At 33.5% G+C, this 13,172-nt stretch overlaps 2 protein-coding genes across 3 annotated transcripts; both read left to right on the forward strand.

Moving 5' to 3' along the window:
• The first annotated feature begins 1,567 nt into the window (after positions 1 to 1,567).
• On the forward strand, positions 1,568 to 6,176 carry LOC125234151. Of its 2 annotated transcripts, none has more exons than XM_048140362.1 (5): positions 1,568 to 1,620; positions 2,733 to 2,818; positions 3,220 to 3,438; positions 3,943 to 4,072; positions 5,527 to 6,176. In XM_048140362.1, exons 2-5 carry the CDS (start codon positions 2,738 to 2,740, stop codon positions 5,595 to 5,597), a joined length of 501 nt encoding a protein of 166 aa, XP_047996319.1. In that variant the 5' UTR covers positions 1,568 to 1,620; positions 2,733 to 2,737; the 3' UTR covers positions 5,598 to 6,176. The 2 variants fall into 2 exon arrangements, with proteins under 2 accessions (XP_047996319.1, XP_047996312.1); XM_048140355.1 differs by having other exon boundaries at positions 1,608 to 1,770.
• A 1,897-nt stretch (positions 6,177 to 8,073) lies between these two features.
• Positions 8,074 to 12,419, forward strand: LOC125242322. The gene is made up of 5 exons (XM_048151096.1): positions 8,074 to 8,139; positions 8,808 to 8,893; positions 9,503 to 9,721; positions 10,613 to 10,742; positions 11,954 to 12,419. The coding sequence occupies exons 2-5, from the start codon at positions 8,813 to 8,815 to the stop codon at positions 12,022 to 12,024; spliced, it is 501 nt and encodes a 166-aa protein (XP_048007053.1). The 5' UTR covers positions 8,074 to 8,139; positions 8,808 to 8,812; the 3' UTR covers positions 12,025 to 12,419.
• The last annotated feature ends 753 nt before the right edge of the window (positions 12,420 to 13,172 follow it).

The following is a 13,172-nucleotide window of genomic DNA, read 5'->3' on the forward strand; positions in this document are numbered from 1 at the left end:
ACCCCGGTTAACGGTATATCATGGCCCAAAATTAGTGTAATCCGATTTGATTCTTTTTATGACGGCTATCTGCTTGGCTGAAGTTATGAAATTCAGCAATGAGGTTACTTAACTTTTCAGCTAATTCTTACATATGCAAGGAAATGTCAGGACCAGTTTCCGGAAATATCAGAAATAGAGACATATTTTCTGTGTATGTGTGACCCATAAACCTGTTTGTGTTACGCAGTCACTGGCGAATCTGAATGAGCGACATCCAAGCGCCATACGTATCGACTCGTTTTGCAGACTCCATGGCGCTGTGGCAAAGAATAAAAGCAAGATAAGCGCGTTATTAAACACGGAGAAACTAAAAAGCAAAAAATAATAAACCTTTGAATTCAGATTTCTTATCGGATTGCAATAATCTAATCATCCAAATTATAAACAAATCAATTATTTTTGTAGTCGGTACCAGACCTGTTCCTCGCCTTGCTATTTCCTGTTTGCCCCACCCAACCATACGCAGGCTGGCCCCGACTCCAAAAATAATTGATTTGTTTATAATTTGGATGTTTAGATTATTGCAATCCGATAAGAAATCTGAATTCAAAGGTTTATTATTTTTTGCTTTTTAGTTTTTCCGTGTTTTGTAACGCGCTTATTTTTGAAGGCGGTTTTATTTTTTGTTAAAAAGTTTATTTATTTGTTGATTTTTAGTGGTTTCTATTGATATTATATGTACCAGTCCGAATATATGTACAGTAGTGAAAGAATTATCCTTTAACTCCTAACCATTGAGGAGTTGACCTTCCATCATCAGCTTAGCCACATAAAATTATTACCACCAAGCGTAAATACTGGTGCACCTTTGAAAAATACACTAAAAAAATTACATGTGCCTGTAACATTTGAAGAGTTCCCTCGATTTCTCCAAGATCCCATCATGAGACCCCGACTTGGTGCCAATGGGACCATCTCGGAGTTATACCTGATCGATTGAAAAAAAAATTTTGAAAATCGGTCTATGATTCTCGGAGATATCGAATAACATACATACAAAAAAAATAAAAAAAAAAAAAAAAAAAAAACATTCAGTCGAATTGAGAACCTCCTCCTTTTTTTGAAGTCGGTTAAAAAGAGTCAAAGCAACATACAACATGACTGAGTCTAAATTTTATATTGATATCAACTTGTTTTGCCGCACAACAGGGAAAAAATGCGAATAAATCATGAATCGACGCTGCGCTTCAATCTTATTAAATATTATCATTACATGTAGCACCATGAATACAATGATATTCATAATCACGTTTTTTTTTTAAATCGTGATTGTAAAGGTGGTGAGAGATGACATTGAAAATTCGTAATAGAAATTTAGTGAAAACTCAAAGGATCACAAAAATAATTTCGAGAGATTCCTCAAGGGGATCAAATTTTTTTCAGCTTTTTATGCTTTTAGGCAGATATGCTGTGTCTGTGTCCTCATCCATACATAATTACTCTTATGATTAATCTTTGCCCGTTTCGGGGTGCAATTGTTGCAAGCTTCTTCGTTGCTGCAACTTAGTGCAGTGTGCGTTGATCAGTGAATTGGATTTCAACTAAGAAATTAATTCTTTCGCAAGTGTGTTTAAGAAGGTACCTATTTATATTTTATTGTTTAGGGGAAAAATATTTTAAACGGTCGTGTTGTTATTAAACTAATATTCATTTATTTTTAATCAGTTGGAGTTACTTCGCTTAAATAATATAATTTATCCTTCTACCAGAACTGTTACACGCCAGTAGGTAAGTACTTAAGTCAATAAACCGGTGTAATAATCTATTAACCCTTAAATGCATGGTGATGTATATATGCATCATATATTTGATGGCCCGTGGCTCGATAGATATGATGATGTAGATATCTAAAATCACATTTATTGCTTAATTATTATTCATTATTTATTATTATTTAATATACAATTAAATAAATTAATAATATCGACGACCGGTCTGGCTCAGTCGGTAGTGACCCTGCCTGCTGAGCGGCGGTCCTGGGTTCGAATCCCGGTAAGGGCATTTATTTATGTGATGAGCACAGATATTTGTTCCCGAGTCATGGATGTTTTCTATGTATATACGTATGTATTTATCTATTTAATTATGTATATCGTCGCTTAGCACTCATAGTACAAGCTTTGCTTAGTTTGGGGCTAAGTTGATCTGTGTAAGGTGTCTTCAATATTTATATTTATTTATTTTAATGATTAAGATGAAATGGCGGAAGTGTGAAAAAACAGGACGATGGCGATTTTTAGTATGTGATTTAGGCTGATTTTTTCGGAGTTAGTAATTAGTTCATGTTTAAACATTTTATCATAAAGGTTTCACAAATAGTGTACCTTTTTAATAGTAGTCATTTTTTTAAAATAAAACTTACCAATTACGATATATTTATATAAATAAGATTTGGCCTATTTAACTTCTAACACTGATTTAGTATAAAAATCGATCTTAAATATTTTTTTACTATTTTCCCAGAGTCAGAAAACCATTGTCTATCACATATATTAATATCTCGTTAAAAGAAAAAATCATGCATTTAAAAAAAAAGGTGGTCACTGAGCGATTAGCTGTTGAGTACCTAATACTACTTACATGATCAGATCTAAAAACTCCTTTAGTTCAAATTACATTAAATGGTTTAAATATATAACCCTGCTTAATATTGTTTGTGCGAATAAATTAAATCACTTCTTGATTTGCAGCTACAATGGGTCTACCGCATTTCGAAAAATGTTGCTGCTTCTTCGACTTGAAAACCGGGAATATTATACTAGGATGTGTTAATGCTGTAAGTATTAATGATTTCGATAGACAGTTACACATTGCTCTTAAATATTTATAAAACTAGTTTTTTATTTTTTATTTAATGATATTACAACTTTAAAAGTGCACAACCAATATTTATTATCCACTACTACACATTTGATCATAAGGATCTATTATTTTAATTGAAATTTTGAGGTTAATACTACTGAATTGACTAACTTCCCAATTACTTATACTCATTTCGTCGTTTCCAACATATTTTCGAATGACGAAATTGCACGAAATCCAAAAATTGACCCCTTGAACACGATCAACATTATTGTAGGAAAAAAATTGATTACCCTTTTTCTGTCACATCTATTACATTTGCATGTTAACCTGAAAATAAGTTAATCCGGTAATTCCGGTACCATTTTTTTCCAGTTCCTATCATTTTGCCTATTCGTGGCAATGATAGTGGCAGCTTGTGAATTCGGCGCCATGGAAAAGGACACAGCTAAAGAAATGGAGATATTTAAGACCGTAGAATCAATAGAAGTGGATGCGAGGCTCAGCGGACTTTACGCCATGTCCGTTATATTGGTGCTCATGTTTCTGGCCAAGCTGTTGTTCGACGTGTTTTTCATCATCGGCGTGATCATGGTAAAGATATTTTGTTTAGTTATAAAGTACTATTATCAAGTAGGTAATTTAGTGCGTCCCAGGAACAAACGCAAGGAATATAACACACCATAAAAGCTAAAGGAGATAGTTGGTTCTTTTAATCCAGAACGATACATGGAGAAAACAACCATTTGGTAAATGTGTTGTTTCAAATATACGGAACAACTGTCTTAAATCTTAATATTTATGTACAAACAGTCACTCAATTTAATCAGAGAAGAAAAATGTCTTGCTAGAAATATTTTCTGTAATAAACGACAGTATATTATTCGTCTATTGTCCATGGCTTCAATTGTTCCTTAGACCATAATTCACAAGTATTTTTATGCAATCATAATTATCCCTAGGTATTTTATTAGGTATGTTAAGAAAAATAATGTGTTCTATCTTATTCTCTTGTAAGCAATGAAATGACAAGCTTGTAACAAATGAAATAGAACTTTTAGAAGAGTTAATACATTCCTCTATTTGTCCTTTTTTCAGGAACGAAAAGGAATCATCAAAGCGTACTTCATCATGTGGGTCGTATTCATGTTACTTTCTATGTTCACTTTCTTCCTCAATTGCGAGTATTGGGGTGTGAAGACCATCATCACCGAAGTCATCTACCTCAGTAAGTGTGCCTTATTTTAGTTTATCTTATTAAACTAGTGTACGTACAGTGAGCTGCAAAAGTGGTAAATTTATCCATGAATTCATTCAAAATTTCTCCATGTAATTTTGCAATCTTATGGTGCTCCCACACTGGCTGCCATTATAAATGTACAACACGGTGTAGCTGGGACAGCGGATGGACATTACAATCCATTATCCCTACCCCTGTCACACCTTGTTGTAACATTTATAATGACAGCCAGTGTGGGAGCACTATTACCTTACAGGATAGCGTAAACGTCACGGAGAATTTAAGTACTTTTGGTTCTCGTAAGTAACCGCATGGCGGCGCCGTTTAATTTATCCATACAATAAATAATACCATTTTCGGTGAGGTTTAAGCTATCGACTAACTCGTGGTAGAGGTTCAGGCGGTTTAGCACAACTTTGCTATCGCGCGCGAGTTCATACTTCAAGTCGCGCTAGAACTCGGCACGCGTGAAGTCAAGCTATGCTAGCCCGCCAGGTGTAACTTTAACCTGATTGCATTTTATTCCTAGCTAATAATATATGTATGTAAAATCAAGAAATGTCAGAAGTTCACGGATTAAAACAAGATTTAACTTTTACATGTGAGAGCTTTACAAAAGCGTGTAACTGTAATTAGGTACAATGAGCATTATTTGTATTGCTTACCTAGTAAGGAGCAATAAAGTCTTTGTTTACAAGCATTCATGCTATTCCTACTGCTAACAAAGTTGAAAGCTCGAGCTTTTAAACTCTTTCTACCTCTGCTGTAGTATATTGTACGAATATTGAAGTCACAGCTATAGTAGACCATTAGGCCACATATGCCCATACAAGTCCATTAACCCTTAAATGCATTTGATGGCCCGTGGCTCGATATGTAGCTATCCAAAATCACATTTATTGCTTAATTATTATTCATTACTTATTATTATTTAATAAACAATTAAATAAATTAAATAATATAATGATTTACTTTTTATTATTTAAGTATAAAGATAAAATGGCGGAAAAGTGTGAAAAAACAGGATGATGGCGATTTTTAGTATGTGATTTAGGCTCATTTTTCGGAGTTAGTAATTAGCTTATGTTTAAACATTTTATCATATTTGATGGCCCGTGGCACGATATGTAGCTATCCAAAATCACATTTATTGCTTAATTATTATTCATTACTTATTATTATTTAATAAACAATTAAATAAATTAAATAATATAATGATTTACTATTTATTATTTAAGTATTAAGATAAAATGGCGGAAACGTGTGAAAAAAGTGAAAAAACAGGATGATGGCGATTTTTAGTATGTGATTTAGGCTCATTTTTTCGGAGTTCGTAATTAGCTTATGTTTAAACATTTTATCATAAAGGTTTAATAGTGGACTATTAATCATTGATTCTAACTAGTAAAACACATGAATGACCAAAAGTATTTCTTTTTCAGGTATAAATGTGTACGCTATGTTGGTGTGTCACAGCTTTTACGTGCAACTTAATATGCGCGAAGAAGTCTAAAATACCGCGTCAATTACGAATATTCATGCAGTCAATAGATTTACATTATAGTATATTATAATTTAATACAATCCAAGAGTCGAACGAGGCCAAGGCAGTGGCTCAAGATAGAAAGCCGCGGAAGGATCTTTTAGAGGCCCTGTGTACCTATGGGGTGCCTTAGGACATTCAACAACAACAACATAATTAAATACGAATAAAGCGCAAAATCGCTAAAGGTAAGGAGAACGAACCTTAAGTAATAAAAAAAATCACATTAAAAGCTCATCATCCTCCTTGCGTTATCCCGGCATTTTGCGACGGCTCATGGGAGCCTGGGGTCCGCTTTGACAACTAATCCCAAGATTGGGCGTAGGCACTAGTTTATACATTCAAATCACATTAACAGCTATATGTTTGAAGTTTTGGACTCCAACATATTAAGTTAACTTATAATACCTATATTAGAATTTTCAGGGATACATTTTTTAAAGCATAACATAAATAATATATTTGGCATCTACCGTATATTTTTAGGTATAAGTCAATATTAAATGATGTAATAAATGAAACATTAATAGTTATTTAGTTGGTAACCTATTTATAAAACCACCATAATATGTTATCGATTATTATTGATGAAATACAGTTTAATCTAGTAAGCTGTCTTTTGTATTTTAAACCTAATTTCATCTACGAGTATTTATATCGCTCTACCGAACTTAACGGACTCTAACCAGCTTGTCTTAGAAAGAGGACTCGTCGTCGATATGAAACTTACCATAATAATTTTATTAAAAATTAAAATATTTTTAAATAAATAATATTGCTGTTTTGATTTCGTTCGATACGTTTGCCCGTTTTTCTCGTAAGGTGAACAGCAGTCTTGACAGATTTGCGTCAGAAAGGGAGCCCTTCATGCGCCCGGCATATCGACTCATTTTGCAGACTCCTTGTCGCCAAATATTCAAAGAATAAGAAACATTCAGATGGAAAATATTGAACTCTTACAATTTGTGTTCCGTTGCCTGCAAGGAGGAGAATATCCTTTTACTCATTTTTTATGTGTTAGGCTAAGATTTATATTTTGAATATAAAAGTAAAATTCAAAACATTTACATTTTTATTCTTATTCTTATTTTATACAGTTTTACATTGATTATAAATAATTATTATTTACATACATATAGTTCTTAGATCACGTGGGCTATCAATTTTGAAAAGACATTTTCTATAGTGAATTTAGTAACTTTACAACTAAACTATGTAAAATGTATTAATATTTTGGTTGAAAAGTTAGTTTATTACTATTTAGTATTTACTCATCGACTCATCGTTAAATGAAAGTAGGTACCTAAGCAAGCAAGTAGTATGTTATAAACTCAAGTTACCAAGCTATACCAAGCTCATATGGCCGATAAATAAATAAGATCGTCCACCCATCTTAAAGGCCGGCAACGCACCTCCAACACTTCTGGTGTTTCGGGTGTCCATGGGCGGCAGTGATCGCTTACCATCAGGCGACCTATCTGCTTGTTTGCCTCCTATCCCATAAAAAAAAGATGTTTCAACACTGAAGGGAATTATAGAAAACTTCCTAATAAAAATCATAATCTTACATTACAAGATTCGAGCAAAATCTGAAAACTATAAGGTCTATAAGCATGTTAAAAAAATAAATTAAATTGAACAGTACCCTTAGCCCTACGGACTCGCACTTGTCCGAATTTATAGCTTGCGAGTATAAATAGAGAAACCATTATAAACTTTATACTGGTTATAAAGTCTGAGCTGATGATGGAAGGTCAACTCCTCAATGGTTAGGAGTTTAAGGATAATTCTTTCACTACTGTACATGTATTCGGACTGATACATATAATATCACTAGGAACCACTAAAAATCTACTGAGCTGATGATGGAAGGTCAACTCCTCAATGGTTAGGAGTTAAAGGATAATTCTTTCACTACTGTACATGTATTCGGACTGATACATATAATATCACTAGGAACCACTAAAAATCAACAAATAAATAAACTTTTTAACAAAAAATAAAACCGCCTTCAAAAATAAGCGCGTTACAAAACACGGAGAAACTAAAAAGCCAAAAATAATAAACCTTTCAATTCAGATTTCTTATCGTATTGCAATAAGCTAAACATCCAAATTATAAACAAATCAATTATTTTTGGAGTCTGTACTAGCCTGTATATGGTTGGGTGGGGCAAACAGGCAATAGCAAGGCGACGAACAGGTCTGGTACCGACTACAAAAATAATTGATTTGTTTATAATTTGGATGTTTAGCTTATTGCAATACGATAAGAAATTTGAATTGAAAGGTTTATTATTTTTGGCTTTTTAGTTTCTCCGTGTTTTGTAACGCGCTTATTTTTGAAGGCGGTTTTATTTTTTAGATACAGAGCAGGCTGCTTTTAGGCAGCGTGGGCATGTTTAATCTTTGTCCTGCCAAATATTGGCAAGTAGTTACTGTTCCCCCAGTGCCACCGCAGCCAGTGTTTCGTGAACAGTGAAAGTGATTTAAGGGAAATTATTATTGGTCATGTAAGTATATTTTTTTTTCAATATTGGGAAAGTAATGGGTATTCCAGTATGGTGTATAAGTTTTTACATTGTACTTTAAATAAAGAATGGATCAGAAATTATAAATAAATCTCTACTAAGTTACATACTACTTTTTTTACATTGTACAACACAGTATTATGTTGTACAATGTAGAAATTATAAAATACAAACCAATATTACACTAAAAATGTTTATTTTTAGTGTAAAATTAGTATATTTTTTATACTCTTTGTTCGTACGTTTGTACGTACCTAAACTAAATTGACTATCATTTTGTATGTATCTTTCTCAGTTACTTAAAGGTCAGACTGGAAGAGAGTAAGGGGTGTTGTGCATATTCCCTGTTCTTATTTATCTCAGAGTTTTGAAAGTAGAAAAACTTTTTACACAAAAACGCGACTAAGGGCCGGTTGCATCAAACCATCTGTCACCGTTAAATTTTATTGTAGGGGAAGTTCCATAGACGTCTGCTGCGTGACGATGATGTGTCTGTCAAATGTGGTTGATACAACTGGCTCATAGTTGAACGGACATTTCAGTGTTTTTTTAAAGAGAATGTAAGGTGCAGTCGGTTTGAAATAGAATCAAGTTTTCTTTTCTAGTGACACCGATTTACGGGAAATCTAAAACAAAATTAAAATTTTCAGCTAAAATGGGCCTTCCTCGTTTGGAAAAGTGTTGCTGCTTCTTTGATTTGCAAACCGGAAATATTATATTAGGATGTCTCAATGCCGTAAGTATTATACATATTCTAATATTACAGACTTTTATGATATAGGAGGTAAACGAGCAGAATTGTCGCCTAATGGTAAGCAATCTAGTTTTGTCGCGCCAATACGAAGAGCAATGAGATATAGCTAGCTCCGATAATGATACTACGTAAGCGTTTGTGCATTTGGCTGCGTACAGTCACCGGCATAAAGAAGTGATGATTTCTGTACCTTCTCGCTTTTAATCGTTTGACAATTTGGTATGACATTTCAAACAAGACGTTAATATGACAAGGTACAGAAATCATCACTATTTATGCCGGTGACTGTACCCTGTGGTTCTACCTTTAACAAGGCATTTAACTTCACTTACTTTTTATTTTATTTTTTATTTCAATTTCACCAAACAAAATTTTTGCTAGGGAATTTTGATTCTACATAATTGTAGGTATTTAGTTTCATGTGTTAGATTTTTCCAAACAATGGAAATGCTACTTATTACTATGAAAGTTAAAATTCCTCCTTTGAAACCATGTACATCTAACTGTTCATTGGGCGGCAAGAGGTTATTTCTTTATTTATTGAAATCTACAAAGTATAACAAACACTTAAATATCTCATTATATTTCCAGTTCCTATCATTCTGCCTCTTCGTGGCAATGATAGTGGCGGCTGTGGAACTTGGCACTATGGAAAGGGATACTGCCACTGAAATGGGCTTGTTCATGAACGAAGAAGCTATAGAACTGGACGCTAAACTCAGCGGACTGTACGCGGTGGCTGTCATATTGGTGTTTATGTTCTTGGCTAAGCTCTTGTTCGACGTGTTTTTCGTCATTGGAGTGATTATGGTATGTATTCATTTACAAGAGTTTACAATTTAAAACTTAGACTTTTACTTGAATCTAAAATGGTAGGGTCCATGTGGTACCAAGGATGCTGGCGACCTTTCTTGTTGTAGTGCTATTTGCTACGGAGTGGCAATGCTGACACGTTGTGAAAAGGAAACTGCCTGCTCTTGGGTGCTGTTTATCGTAAAAATATCTAAAATAATAATACTTCTAAATTTGAACTTGGCAAGTTAATTTAATTAAGTATATATAATCCGTTTCCATGGTATTATTTCATGAGTAACTATCGCGGTAACCGAAGACAATATTAAGTAGTATCCATACTAATATTATAAATAGGAAAGTGTGTGTGTCTGTTTGTTTGTCCGTCTTTCACGGCAAAACAGAGCGACAAATTAACGTGATATTTTATATGGAGGTAGTTGAAGGGATGGATAGTGACTTAGGCTACTTTTTGTCTCTTTGTAAAGCGAGCGAAGCCGCGGGCAAAAGCTACTAAATTATAAATTTAATTATAAAATTAATCAGGTGTTACATACAACACGAAATTTGAAATACACTTCTTTTTAAATACTATCCCCCTTATTCATAAACGTACTCTAAATTTATCAAGCCGATAAAGTTCGTTTGTCCTTTTCTATCACACTAATACGTCGGAAAGGGACAAATGAACTTTATCGGCTTGATAACTTTAGAGTACGTTTATGAATAAGGGGGTATATATATAAATAGGTTTTCTGTGATGTACCCCTAGTATCTCGTAGGTACGAGGTAGGTATATGCAGTAGACTAACTTTATTGCAAAGTACTTATTCGTTTTATACATAAATAAAATACAGTTCTGCAAGTTTTGCCACAGTCATCCTTCAAGTACATCGTTTCCCTTTTCAGGAGCGGAAAGGCATTATTAAAGCCTACTACATCATGTGGACAGCATTCATGATACTTTCTACGTTCACCTTCTTCCTCAATTGGAAGTACTGGGGCGTGAAGATGGTCTTGACAGAAGTGATCTTCCTTGGTAAGTAATAATCCGTTAACAAAATATTTTTTATATATGTAATTATCAACGTGGTCTATTTGTATGGCCAACCTAGGCTCCAGGGGGGGTCATAACCCCCAATGACCCCCCCCCCCCCCGCGGATCCGCGCATGCCGGGATATAAGGTCAACATAAGTCTAATAACAGTAATAACATGGGAGGAAACGCGGCCAGTCTCATGGGCACATTAGGTACTGGCAGCGACTTGGGAGACATCTGTGGATACAATGCAATGTAGTCCCACTCCCACTAGGTTAAGTTAGGTTTAGTTTAGTTTTAATGAGTTTCTTTTTGTTTTGATATTTAATGTTATGATTATAATGGCATCTTGACAAATTGGACCGACTCCTTAACAATTGTATCCGATTCATCTTCTGTCTTCGAAAATTTGATCACATGTCCGCATTTCGCTCACAGCTCGGCTGGCTTCCCATTCGTCAACGGCGTAATATTCGCATGCTCTGCACTCTTTATTCTATTCTTAATGATCCACACTCCCCTGGATATCTAAAATCTCTTTTTAATTTTTCTGATGCTTCGCGGGTCCGTCAGTTTCGCTCTACCGGCAATCTCACTCTTTCTATTCCTCTTCACCGTACGGGCTTCATGTCATACTCTTTCGCCATTCAGGTTATCCGCCTCTTAGAATTGAATGTTATCTTTCTGACAGGTTAGTAATATTTATATATATATATATATATATATATATATATATATATATATATATAATTTATATATATGAGTACCTATGTATTATATAACCTATCGTTATTTATGTAAAAATAGTATGTAATTGTATGTACGTTAATATATTATATGTCTAAGCTTTTGATTGATATTTCAAAATTGGTCTCTTAATGCACCGCCTACAATCTTCTCTGCTTTGCCCAAAGGTTGACTGGTAGAGAATGCCTCATGGCATTAAGTTCGCCTTTTGTACATTAAGTTGTTCTTTTGTGCAATAAAGTTTAAATAAATAAATAAATAAATATAATTTTAAAAGACTGATAAATACCATGGACTGTTTTGTGAAAGAAGAATTCTCCTGAACATACTAAATTTTTGTTTTAATTTTAGTTTTATTTATCTAGTTTATAATTTAATTTACAGTACACTTTCTTACTGAAATTGTTTAATTATTTGCAAGTTATAAATGTCTAAAATGTTATCTGAACGTTTTTTTTTTGCAGGTATAAACATTTACTCCGTGTTGGTGTGTCACAGCTTTTATGTTCAACTTAACATGCGCGAAGAAGTCTAAAAATGCACATATACATTTTAAGTACTAGAGAATTAATGAAAACTTAAAAACAGGGTGATTTTCCAACATTGTGCCATACAAACAGAGGTGTACTCACGTGTAGTGTAAGTTACACATTATTGCAACAAGATATTTAAAGATATATAACCAAAGCAGTATTTGTATTTTAAATTTTATAGTCTGTAAGGTAACTTTTGTAATTAGATATCGGATTAGAACCAGATCCCTGAAATTTGAATATTTTAATGTCGAAAACTTACCCTGTAGGTATGAAACGGAGTAATTTATTAAACACATAATTTAAAAAAAAAAAAACAATAAACGTAAGTTATTAAAAGAGCCTCATAGTGATAAGAGCAGCAAGAAAATGTAATCTAATAGTCAATTAAAATGTTTATCGCTTTGTAATATTTATACACTAAATTATATAATATGGTTATAATCCGATTTTGTTATTTCTAGTAGCGTAGTTTTTCAGACAGTTTAGTCGCAACTTACCTGCGTCACTGCCGCATAACGTTTATTTTTTCCAAATTAAATCTGACATTCTCAAGCAGAAGGTAAGGTCAGTGTGGGCAAGACCGGCATAGTTTATTTGAAATAAAGTTTGAGTGGATAAAACTCTATAATTAATGTAGTCTGGCGTAATGCGCATGGTCCTATGAGATAGCAAATATTATATTTTACAAAGATTTTATAATATTTTGGTGAAATAAGGTACTTTTAAGTCATAAAAATCACATTTTATAAGGCTCGGCGGGTTGACCGTCCTCCCGCGATGAGTACAGAAAGACCGTCTAGTGCTTGTTGTCGCGTAATTTCATATGAGACTAGGTTCCAAAATCATGATCATTGTTATTTTACGTAATAACAGGGCAGAATGTGCTAGATAATTAATAAAATAATGTTAAAATATTGAACATATAAGCATTTTTCTATTTATAAGGCAAGACCGGCATAAGTCCCGTAGATGGGGTTCATAACCTTTTCTTTTCAGGTCCAGATATTGCATAATACTGTTTTTACAACGAACACCATACGAATCATTATCAAAACTGTATTTCGAAGTTAAAATCAAAAACGGTACAAGTTACAACTATCATAAGCCAAAAACGTACCTATATATTGATATTGTTTACACTCGACTT

The sequence above is a fragment of the Leguminivora glycinivorella genome, chromosome 2, assembly GCF_023078275.1.
Source record: "Leguminivora glycinivorella isolate SPB_JAAS2020 chromosome 2, LegGlyc_1.1, whole genome shotgun sequence".
In the NCBI taxonomy this organism is placed as follows: domain Eukaryota; kingdom Metazoa; phylum Arthropoda; class Insecta; order Lepidoptera; family Tortricidae; genus Leguminivora; species Leguminivora glycinivorella.